General features: G+C 50.2%; 1 protein-coding gene across 1 annotated transcript; it reads left to right on the forward strand.

The window, feature by feature from the left end:
* Positions 1-3,326: 3,326 nt before the first annotated feature.
* LOC143851888 (uncharacterized) lies at positions 3,327-4,346 on the forward strand. The gene is made up of 2 exons (XM_077361387.1): positions 3,327-3,787; positions 3,867-4,346. The coding sequence occupies exons 1-2, from the start codon at positions 3,347-3,349 to the stop codon at positions 4,329-4,331; spliced, it is 906 nt and encodes a 301-aa protein (XP_077217502.1). The 5' UTR covers positions 3,327-3,346; the 3' UTR covers positions 4,332-4,346.
* Positions 4,347-12,172: the final 7,826 nt, after the last annotated feature.

The following is a 12,172-nucleotide window of genomic DNA, read 5'->3' on the forward strand; positions in this document are numbered from 1 at the left end:
TTTGTCAGGACATACAACAGCTTGATTATGAACTCTCTTTTACACTGTTTTCAAACTAAAACTTGGATTCTAAAATCGGCCTATCTAAACGGCCCCTGAGAGAGTATCTTGGTCAGTTTTGATGGATTCCAAATTTAGCCCCAAACTATAAAGGTGCCCTTTTTTGTCTGTTTATGCTTGTGTTATTTGGCCCCAAACAATCACCTCTTTTTTGCCTCTTTTTCACAACAAATGGATCAACTGAAACGAGGCCTTTGGGTGTTTGGTTATGTAACGAGAGATTTTTATTTTTATTTTAAAATTTTCATTGGGAATTTTTCTGCTATTGGTTCATGTTAGACCTAAAATCGGTAACAGGTACAGCAGTGATGTAAGAGCTGAGCTGGATGACTAGAGGAGCTGAGTCCTGAAGGACCGGAGTGAACGAGGAGTGAGGTGGTCGAGAGAGAGTCCTGCTATGAGGGCTGAGTCCTGCACAAGGCAAGCGAGGTCAGAAGACCAGACCGGGTTTTACTCCGGACAGGCCCTTCGACACTCAAGTCAGTATGAGCAGGAGTGAAGGGGAGATGTCTGAGAGTTTAGGGAGAAGGGATTTTCGCATTACCCCTTGGTTTGAGCTTTGAATCCCTTTTTATAGGGAAAACTTGGTGAGGTGTCCTGGACAGGTGTCTAGGACAGATGGCGGCCTGTAAGAGGCTGGAGTTCACCTACCCCAGGACAGGTGGCAGGCTGTGAGTGGCTGGAGTTCACCTGCCCCAGGACAGGTGGCAGGCTGTGAGTGGCTGGAGTTCACCTACTCCGGGACAGGTGGCAGCCTGTGAGTGGCTGGAGTTCACCTGCTCTGGGACAGGTGGCAGCCTGTGAATGGCTGGAGTTCACCTACTCCGGGACAGGTGGCAGCCTGTGAGTGGCTGGAGTTCACCTGCTCTGGGACAGGTGGCAGCCTGTGAGTGGCTGGAGTTTTTACACCCCATCAGTTGCCCCCCAGTTTTCCAAGTCATTGAGTGACTTGGGAAAGTGTGGTTGATCGCTTATCTGGGTGGACAGGTGTTGTGTGGAAGTGAATCGGAGGGTTCAGTCTGGAGGTCCAGTCCGGAGTCCAGCTGGAAGTGGAGTCCGGAGATTCAGTCCGGAGTCCGGCTGGAAGTGGAGTCCGGAGGTCCAGTCCGGAGTTCGGCTGGAAGTGGAGTCCGGAGTCCGGCTGAAAGTGGAGTCCGGAGTCCGGCTGGAAGTTGAGTCCGGAGTCCGGCTGGAAGTGGAGTCCGGAGGTCCAGTCCGGAGTCCGGCTGGGAGTTGAGTCCGGAGTCCGGCTGGGAGTTGAGTCCGGAGTCCGGCTGGGAGTTGAGTCCGGAGTCCGGCTGGGAGTTGAGTCCGGAATCCGGCTGGGAGTTGAGTCCGGAGTCCGGCTGGGAGTTGAGTCCGGAGTCCGGACTGATTTTTGTCGTCTTGCGGCCAGTCCGGTTCGGACCGGACTGGTTTTTGTCGTTTTGTTGAAATGCGTTATATCCAGTTCGGATTTTCCCGGACAGATTTTTGTCGTTTTGTTGAAACGCGTTATATCCAGTTCGGATTTTCCCGGACTGATTTTTGTCGTCTTGCGGCCAGTCCGGTTCGGACCGGACTGGTTTTTGTCGTTTTGTTGAAACGCGTTATATCCAGTTCGGATTTTCCCGGACTGATTTTTGTCGTCTTGCGGCCAGTCCGGTTCGGACCGGACTGGTTTTTGTCGTTTTGTTGAAACGCGTTATATCCAGTTCGGATTTTCCCGGACTGATTTTTGTCGTCTTGCGGCCAGTCTGGTTCGGACCGGACTGGTTTTTGTCGTTTTGTTGAAACGCGTTATATCCAGTTCGGATTTAAAAATCCAGTACGGAGTGCGGAGCGTGGAGCACGGAGTACGGAGCACGGAGTACGGAGCAAGGAGCATGAGGTGGAGCGGAGATGTGAATTTTTATGCACGTAGGAACACGCGCGTGCTTGATCGTATTTTTGAGTGGGAGAATGTGTCCGTCATAAATATGGGACACGTGGCGCCATTCGAGTCTCCTCGAGATGCGTGCATCGTATTTAATGCCCCACCGCCTCTGAAAAGCTATAAAAAGAGGTTTTACCCCCTCATTCTTTACTTTTTACTTTTCATCTTTTCTTCTTTTTCTTGCTCTGGGAGCTTCGACTTCTCAGTTCTCAGTTCGCAGTTCGCAGTTCCCAGTTCGCAGTTCGCAGTTCGAGTTGCGCAAGGACTTGACGAGCTCCACTCACCGGTATTCCTCTCAGCCCTTCTCTTTACTACATGTCTGATAGTAATTCGAGTTCCGAGTCCGGTACGGAGTCCTCCACTAGCAGTAGTTCAGAATTTAGGCCGCCGCAGGAGCCTGTAATGGCTAGGACGTCCGCTAGAGTAGATCTTGTAGATAGTGACGACGAAGGGGACAAGGAGGAGGTGTTTTTAGACTTAAACGTCACTCCACTCCCCACTGTTAGTCTCTCCCGAGCAGAAGGGAGTGTTGAAAGCGACGTTGCTGAGGCGTCTACAACATTCCCTCCTGGTCAGGCGGTGGAGGTAGTCGCTAGAGCGCGGATGGATGCCAACTCAAAATACAACCTGCGAGCTCTAGTCGAAGAGAACTACCTCACCAGGTCCATGCTAGGCGACATTAGGAATAAGTACTGTGTGCCTCCAAGATTTGAACTGAAGGCAGCTATAGAGGGAGACAGAGCCTGTAACGAGAGTCGAGATCTCTGTATTTATGAGGAGTCGATGAGGGCGGGACTCCGATTTCCTCTGCACCCATTCTTCGCAGCGGTGCTTCGATACTACGGACTGGCCCCAGCTCAAGTAGCTCCGAACTCATGGAGACTACTGACTGGGTTCTTGTATCTTGTCCACGGCCGGTTAGAGAGGAGCGTGAGCTTGTCGCTATTCCGTGCTTGTGCACATCTGAAGAGGCATAAGGAAGGGGGCTGGATCTACATCAGCCAGCGCCCTGAACTCAAAATCATCACCGGTATCCCCTCGTCAATACATTCATGGAAGAATAGGTTCTTCTACGTCGAGGATAAGGAGGCCAGTGAGCCCTGGCCTGTCCCTCTAGTGTGGGACACTCCGGATACTTCCAAATTAAGTCGAAAGCCGCTCCTCGAGAGTGAGGACAAAGATACTTTCGCCTTGATGCGGAAGGAGATTGAGCAATCAGGCCTTATCCGCTGTGCAGAGTTCTCAAGAGAGGAGGTGCTAGTTGGACTGGGCGTGAGTGCCGCGACTCCAGAACGTATGTAGCTAGACTTGTCTTTTAAGATATGTTTACTTTTATATGCTTGCTTCTGACTGCTTGCTTGTCTGGCAGAAATGAAGAAACAATCGACTCTCGAGAAGATAAGACAGGGAGCCCAGCCACGGGCACAGGAGGGTGCTGCACAGGCACAACAGGAGCGCCAGAAGAGAAAGGCGACTGTACTGGGGAGTCCGGCCCCGTCACAGGGCACTCCACCCCCATCCCAGAGGCCCAAGACTACGGTGAAGCTAATAGGCCCCTTTGCTCAGGGCAGTGGCTCTTCTAAATCCGGTGGTGCTTCTACCGGAACCGGTTCTGGGGCTCGTCCTCCTACGGGGCTTAGTGAGCACGTCTTTCGACCCAATTGGGCCGTTCTGAAGGATGACACTGCCCTAGGCGAGAGCCGAGTAGCAGCAGAGCTCATGAGCAAGTGTTTGCTGCGGAAGGACAAGCAACAGATCCTTTACGAGCCGCCAGCTACAGGAGAGGAGGCTGTGTTATCCTCAGCTTACCAGGTAAGGAAGTGGTGATCCATTTGCTAACTTTCTGCCCATTTCTTCCTTTCACCATACTGATGCCTGTTTCTTTCTTCAGATCTTGCTCTACTATAATGACCTCAAGGAGAAGAGTAAGAAGTTCTCCCAAGCCATTACTGCATCTGAAGAGGTGAACGGAAAGTTGGCCGCTGAGGTGCAGGAGCTTCAAACGAGCATCGGGCGAATAGAGGAGGAGAGGAGGTTGTTGAAAGAGGATCTGGCCGCAGAGAAGAGGAAACTGGCCAAGGCTGCTGAAGCCATGGAGGCTCAAAGAGGAAAAGCCACTGAGAGGCAGGAGAAGGCAGTGAAGGAGGCCACAGAGGCGAAGGAGGCTGAACTTTTCAGCCTGTCGAGCGAGGCTTATAGTCTTGGATACTACGACTGCCTCCAGGAGCTCCAGGCCTGCAATCCAAACTTATTGATGCAGAACATGACTCTCCCTGCCAGGCCGAAGATTACTGATGAGGAGCCAGATACTCCTGCTGATGCTCCTGCTGACATCACCTCTCTTCCAGATGCTTAGAATTTTATTTTTTTTTTGTTTGTTTTGACCTCTTTTTGTAATGGTCCTTGAGACCCTACAGCTCTTACCAGCATTTTTAAAGTGAATTTTGTAATGGCCCTCGAGGCCCCACATATTCTGATCAATGAAATCACATTTGTCTGTCTCTGATACTTCTCAACTGAGTGATTTGCTTGACTTTGTCTTTTTAATTTTGATAACCTGTGAATGAGGCTGTTGGTAGTCGAATTGTGACCAAGTACCCAAGTTTTGTGAACTGGGTTTCCAGTAAGTACCCAAGTTTTGTGAACTGGGTTTCCAGTGAGTACCCAAGTTTAAGAACTGGGTTTCCAGTGAGTACCCAAGTTTTGTGAACTGGGTTTCCAGTGAGTACCCAAGTTTAAGAACTGGGTTTCCAGTGAGTACCCAAGTTTTGTGAACTGGGTTTCCAGTGAGTACCCAAGTTTTGTGAACTGGGTTTCCAGTGAGTACCCAAGTTTAAGAACTGGGTTTCCAGTGAGTACCCAAGTTTTGTGAACTGGGTTTCCAGTGAGTACCCAAGTTTAAGAACTGGGTTTCCAGTGAGTACCCAAGTTTTGTGAACTGGGTTTCCAGAGAGTAAGAGTGAAACAAAGTCAGCAAAAAAAAGATTATTTATTTATAACAACAAATTGACAAATTTACAAAGTCACCTTTTTACGCTGTACATTTTGTCTATTGATAATATCTCCTGAGATTTTTGGAGTTCCAGGCGTGAGGTAATAAGTGCTCTTCCAGTGTCTCCAGTTTATAGCTTCCTGGCCGGATAACTTCTTTCACTCGATATGGCCATTCCCAAGTCGGGGAGAGTTTCCCGACTTTCGTGGGTTGGGAGACGGCTGCCTTTCTCAGGACTAAATCTCCTGTCCTGAATTCTCTGGGGCGAATCTTGGAGTTGTGATAATTTGATACTCTCTGCTTATAAGCGGCGACCCGGATTCGAGATTCTTCCCGGATTTCTTCTAGTAAGTCGAGATCGGCACGGAGCCCGTCGCCGTTAAGCTGCTCGTTGAAGCTGGTGATTCGGGGAGACGGAGCGCCTATATCGACTGGTATCACAGCCTCAGTACCAAAGGAAAGGTTGAATGGCGATTCACCAGTCGTCGTGCGAGGAGTAGTGCGGTAAGCCCATAGAAAGTGATAGAGCTCATCTGCCCAACGGCCAGCTTTTTCGTCCAGCCTCTTCTTTATCCCCTGGAGCAGGATTCTATTAGTTACTTCCGTTTGCCCATTGGTCTGGGGGTGTGCAACCGAAGTGAATCTCTGTTCAATTTTTAGGTCCGAGCAGAACTTTCGAAAGTTCCGGCAGTCGAACTGTTTGCCGTTGTCTGTGATTAAGATACGGGGAATCCCAAATCTACAGACTACTGCCTTCCAGAAGAAGTTCTGCACATTCTGCTCAGTGATCTGGGCCAGAGGTTCTGCCTCCACCCACTTAGTGAAATAGTCGATCGCCACTACCACGAACATGCGCTTTCCAGAGGCCGGTGGGAAAGGGCCGAGGATGTCCATCCCCCATACTGCAAAGGGAAGCGGACTAATAATTGGAGCCATTGCTACGGCAGGCTGGTGGATGGTAGGAGAGAACTTCTGACACCTCTCACACCTTTTAACCAGATCCAGGGCATTCTGCCTGATAGTAGGCCAATACAGTCCTCTGAGCAGCAACTTTATCGCCAGGGCTTTGCCCCCCAGATGTTCTCCGCAAATTCCTTCATGAGTCTCTTGTAGTGCATACGCGGCGTCGCTCGGCCTCAGACACTTCAGATATGGGAGAGTATATGACCTTTTGTATAGATTGTCGCCACTGAGGGAAAATCGGGCAGCTCTCTGTATCACCTTACGAGCTTCTTTCTTATCCTCCGGGAGTCTGGCATCGCGCAGATAACCCACGATCTCATCCATCCAGCACGGCTCATCTTCCACCTGCATGACTTCCATGGCTTTACTGTCGATGCTGGACCTCTGTAGAAACTCCATGTGTATGCTTCCGAGAGTGGTATATCCAGAGGCAGCCAGTTTTGACAGCACGTCAGCTTTGGCATTCTCTGTTCTTGGCACTCTGATGACCTCGAAACTTGCAAACCGGCTGGAAAGTTGGCGAACCTTGGCGAGGTACTTAATCATACGCTCGTCCCAGGCTTCGTAGACACCTTGGATCTGGTTTGCTACCAGCTGCGAGTCGCAGTATGCTTTCAATTTTTGGGCGCCGGTCTGAATTGCTAGGCTCATTCCGGCAAGGAGGGCCTCATATTCCGCCTCATTATTTGATGCACGGAACCCGAATCTTAGGGCGTAATCAGCAGTGAACTCATCAGGCCCAGTGAGGATGAGGCCAGCTCTACAGCCGTTTTTATTTGAAGATCCGTCGACATATACTTCCCAAGTTGGTGTGCTGGTTATGGAGTCCTGTCCGGCTGAAGGTGGCCTGATTTCTGTCCGAATTTCCTCTGTCATACGCTCTTCAGGGACAACTTTCTTTATAACTGGGAGCTGCAATGCTCCAGAGTCGACGACCTGCTGGGGGATAGTGCACTCTGCTACAAAATCTGCCAGTACTTGGGCCTTGATAGCTGGCCTGGGTGCGTACTGAATATCGAACTCGCTTAGCTCCACAGCCCATTTCACAAGTCGCCCGGAGATATCTGGTCGATGGAGAACTTGTCGAAGTGGCTGATCAGTCAAGACCTTTACAGTGTGAGCTTGGAAGTACGGCCTTAACTTCCTGGCGGCCATTACCAGCGCGTAAGCCAATTTCTCGACCCGCTGGTACCTTGTTTCTGCGTCGTGAAGAACCTTGCTAACATAATAAATTGGTTTTTGCTGGCGGTGCTCTTCACGGACGAGTACAGCTGCCAGAGCCGTGGAGCTGATGGAGAGATACAAAAATAGCTCCTCGCCCGGCTCCGGCTTTGTTAATAATGGCGGAGAGGACAAATATCTTTTCAGTTCTTCGAATGCGACCTGGCATTCTTCCGTCCAGGGCGCGGTCTTGAGTCCCTTGACCGCGCTGAAAAAGGGGAGGCACCTTTCCGCTGATTTGGAGATAAAGCGACCCAACGCCGCTATCATTCCTGTGAGCCGCTGGACTTCCCTGATGGTTTTTGGGGCAGTAAGCTCCATGACGGCTCTGATCTTTTCTGGATTTGCTTCTATCCCTCGCTGGCTCACCATGAATCCTAAGAACTTCCCCGAACTGACACCAAATGTGCACTTGGTGGGGTTAAGTTTCATGTTGTGCTTCTTCAGGACCTGAAATGTTTCTCTGAGATCAGACGCATGATCCTGCGCACTCCGACTTTTGACCAGCATATCGTCTACATAGACTTCCATGTTACGGCCGATCTGGTTCTGAAAAAGTTTGTTCACAAGCCTTTGGTAAGTGGCTCCGGCGTTTTTTAGGCCGAAGGGCATAACTCGGTAGCAGTAAGTCCCTTGATCTGTGACGAAGGAGGTCTTTGGTATATCCGACTCATACATCCTGATTTGATTGTATCCGGAGAAGGCGTCCATGAAGCTCAACAGTTCATGACCCGCTGTGGCGTCAATGAGTTGGTCGATCTTCGGGAGTGGATAGCTGTCCTTAGGACAAGCCTTATTGAGATCGGTGAAATCGACGCAGGTCCTCCATTTCCCATTAGTCTTCTTGACTAGGACTACGTTTGCCAACCAGTCCGGGTATCGAATCTCGCGAATGAAGTCGGCCTTCAGAAGCCTCTCCACTTCTTCTTTTATTGCCTGCCGCCTTTCGAAGGCGAAATGTCGTCTCTTCTGCTTCACCGGTCTGCAAGTTGAATCAACACCGAGCCTGTGTGTGCTGATCTCTGGATCAATGCCGGGCATATCAGCGGGAACCCATGCAAAGACATCTGCATTGTCCTGGAGAAAAGTGATGAGCTGGTGCTGAATGTCGGTGCTGAGGGAGGAACCGATCAGAGCGACTTTCTCACTGTCCTCTGGGCACAGTGGGATGGAGAGGAGGTCTTCAGCAGGTTGAGTCCCTCTGAGCTCATCCCTTACATCGAACAGTTCAATTGGCAGTGACTCCACTGCATTTTTGCCTTTAAGTGCCGTCGCGTAGCACTCTCTGGATTGAGGCTGATCTCCTCGAACTTCCCCCACACCATTGGGGGTTATGAACTTCATTTTTTGGTGGTAGGCCGAGGCTACTGCACGGATGAGGTTCTGGCCAGGCCGTCCCAAGATAGCATTATAGACCGAAGTGGCCCTTACTACTAGAAAGTTGACCATGGCGAAAGCTTGACAAGGTGGATCTCCGACAAGAACAGGGAGCTCGATCTGCCCCACCACTTTCACGACCTCTCCGGAGAAGCCAAATAAATCTGAGTTTGCCGGCTTCAGACGGTCGTCGCCTATCATCATTTTCTCAAAGGCGTGGTAGTATAGAATGTCCGCCGAACTCCCATTGTCTATGAGGATTTTCTTCACCTCCCAGTTGGCGACGAGCATGGTTAAAACCAGTGCGTCGTCGTGGGGCAGGATAAGATTATCCAGATCTGCATCTGAGAAGGAGATCTCATTCTCCGTTCTCGTCTTTTTGCTGGTTGTGTGCACGGCGTTAACTCGCCGTGCATATGCTTTGCGGGCGGTAGAAGAGGTGCCCCCAGCTGCAGGCCCACCCATAATTATACCGATGACCCCCCTTGGCTGAGGCTGGGGTGCCTCAGGCTGCGCATTGCCCAGCTGAGGAGTTTTGTCCCGAGCAGGGGGCTGCTGTGATCTTCGAGGGCTGCGACCCTGAGGGCTCTTTCCTCTGCGCTCTTGGTTGCGGCTGTCAGTTCGGATATACTTTTTCAAATAGCCCCGGCTGATGAGTTGTTCAATTTCCTGTTTGAGTTGCCAACAATCATCTGTGTCGTGGCCGTGGTCCTTGTGGAACCGGCAATACTTTGAGGGATCTCGCCTGTTTCCCTTGGAGATCATTCTAGCAGGCCACTTCACGAACTCTTCTTCGCTGATCGCCGCCAGTATGTGCTTTCTGGAGGTGTTGAGAGGCGTGAAGTTTTCTTCTCTTCTTTGAGGAGGCGGAGACTTCTCTCTCCTGGGAGGTTTATCCTCCCTGCGTTGCTTAGGGAGATTCTTCTCTTCAGAGGTTATCCTCCGATTTGAATCAAGAGCTGCCAGTGTTTCTTCCACCGTGATGTACTCTTCTGCTCCGGCCATAAGATCCGCTAGTGAGCGCGGATTTTGTCGAGCCACCGCTCGACGGAATTAATTAGACCTGGCGCCTGCGAGGAGCGCATTCATTGCTGCTGAGGGATCTAGATTTGGCACTTGAAGTGCCTCCCTGTTGAATCGGCGGACGAACACCTTCAGAGGCTCGTTGTCGTCCTGCCGCAAGGCCATCAGGGAAGCTGTTGTTTTCCTTGGCCTGCGGCTGCTCATGAAGTGGCGGACAAGATCCTCTCCAAAATCATCAAAATTGTTGATGGAGTTCGGTTTGATCCTGGAATACCAGTCTCTTGCTGCGCCAGTTAGCGTCGTTGGAAACGCTCTGCAAAGAAAGCCATCGGAAGCTCCGTGGAGGAGCATAATTGTTCTGAATGTCTCCAAGTGGTCCACGGGGTCTGTAGTGCCGTCATACTGAGGGACGGCGGGCATTTTAAACCCTCTGGGTGCTGGGGCACCCAGAACATCATCAGTGAATGGAGTCTTACTTGAGAACGCCCTGGAGACGGGCCGGCTCTGGTCCTTCGCCAGTTCCTCTATCCGATGGTCCATCTCCTCCATTCTCTGTAGCAGCGGATCCGTCCTGTGGTCCAAGGACCTGATCCTTTCCACAGACTGGCTCGCCGCAGAGCCGGATTGGCTCTCCCGACTCATACGACGAGGTCGGCGCTTCGCTGGTGGCGCGCGATCTTCATGAGCTCGACGCCTCTGTACGGAGGGGGAACGTGACCTTTCACGGCGATGAGGCTCTGTTTGGGCATGCCTCGTCGCGGGGTGAGGGACTTGTCTAGTGGAATGATGAGTTCGGCCCTCACCATGGTGTGATGACTCTCCCCTATGGACGTCTGACCTTCCTTGGACAGATCGCGGAGCCTCTGGGGGAGGTTGAGGGGGTACTTGGAGTAGTTGCTGGTACTGCCCAACGAGGGCTGTCATCTGCTGAAATAGAGCTTGAACCTGCTCCGGGGTGGGCAAGGGATTCAGATGTTCTGAGCGAGCCGGGCTCTGATCTGCAGTAGCAGAAGCTGCTACTACTAGTGATGCAATTCGCTCGCTCCGGGTCCTGCGGGGTAGCGCGGCTTGGGTAGTCCGCGCCCGCGCAGTAGGCATCCGAGTACTCTTGCGTCCTGCCATTTTTGTGAGTGGGATGTAAAGACAGCTTTTAGTTCAGGGGTCCCACGGATGGCGCCAATCTGTTAGACCTAAAATCGGTAACAGGTACAGCAGTGATGTAAGAGCTGAGCTGGATGACTAGAGGAGCTGAGTCCTGAAGGACCGGAGTGAACGAGGAGTGAGGTGGTCGAGAGAGAGTCCTGCTATGAGGGCTGAGTCCTGCACAAGGCAAGCGAGGTCAGAAGACCAGACCGGGTTTTACTCCGGACAGGCCCTTCGACACTCAAGTCAGTATGAGCAGGAGTGAAGGGGAGATGTCTGAGAGTTTAGGGAGAAGGGATTTTCGCATTACCCCTTGGTTTGAGCTTTGAATCCCTTTTTATAGGAAAAACCTGGTGAGGTGTCCTGGACAGATGGCGGCCTGTAAGAGGCTGGAGTTCACCTACCCCAGGACAGGTGGCAGGCTGTGAGTGGCTGGAGTTCACCTGCCCCAGGACAGGTGGCAGGCTGTGAGTGGCTGGAGTTCACCTACTCCGGGACAGGTGGCAGCCTGTGAGTGGCTGGAGTTCACCTGCTCTGGGACAGGTGGCAGCCTGTGAGTGGCTGGAGTTCACCTACTCCGGGACAGGTGGCAGCCTGTGAGTGGCTGGAGTTCACCTGCTCTGGGACAGGTGGCAGCCTGTGAGTGGCTGGAGTTTTTACACCCCATCAGTTCACATATATCCTTAAATCATTTAGGAATTTTAAATTCTATTGTTTGGTTGATGTTGGTCAACATTTCCATGAAAAATTGCCTAGGAATGATAAAGTGAAGGGTGCTGCCTTCACATGAGCCCAAACGACAAGGGGGAGCCACGTTAGATCTCACCGGCCTCTATCTCATTAAAAATGACCAAAATACTCATATCTCTTAGAAAATCTCAAAATGACTTTTATCTCATGAAAAAACCAAAATAATATATCCTATAAAATGACTAAAGTACTCCAATCCCATAGAAATTGACCAAAATACTTCAATCCATGAGGCATTGGTGAATGAAATATGAGGGTAATTTAGTCATTTTGGCTATTTTCATGAGATAGGGTTATTTTATTTTATTTTATTTTATGAGAGTAGTATTTTGGTAATTTTCTATTAGATAAGAACATATATTTTGTTCATAAATTTTTTTATGAATACAAGTGTTTTGTCCATTTTCGAAGATATAGAAGTACTTGGTCATTTTTTCTGAGATAGGGGGATTTTAGCTGATTTTTCTCAAGACTAGTGTATTTTGATCATTTGATTAAGAGATGGAGCATTTCAGTTATTTTCTAAAAGAACAAACAATTTTTTTTTCATTTTTGATAAGATAAGGTATTTTGCTCATTCTCGACGAGATAGGGGTATTTTAGTCATTTCTTACGAGATAATGATACCTGATCATTTCTCATGAAATAGGAGTACTCAATTTTTTCCTCATTTAATGATATTTTTAATTTTCTTATTTTTATTTCTCATTTTCTATTTTTCGCAAATT

Source organism: Tasmannia lanceolata, unplaced genomic scaffold, assembly GCF_043159265.1.
Source record: "Tasmannia lanceolata isolate RefF3 unplaced genomic scaffold, GAP_Taslan_0.1 ptg000018l, whole genome shotgun sequence".
Taxonomy (NCBI): domain Eukaryota; kingdom Viridiplantae; phylum Streptophyta; class Magnoliopsida; order Canellales; family Winteraceae; genus Tasmannia; species Tasmannia lanceolata.

Bases quoted from the DNA above. Each gene is read 5' to 3' on its own strand.
- LOC143851888 (XM_077361387.1), top strand. From the start codon at position 3,347: ATGAAGAAACAATCGACTCTCGAGAAGATAAGACAGGGAGCCCAGCCA. The intron at 3,788-3,866 runs GTAAGGAAGTGG...TTCTTTCTTCAG, and splicing joins TGTTATCCTCAGCTTACCAG to ATCTTGCTCTACTATAATGA.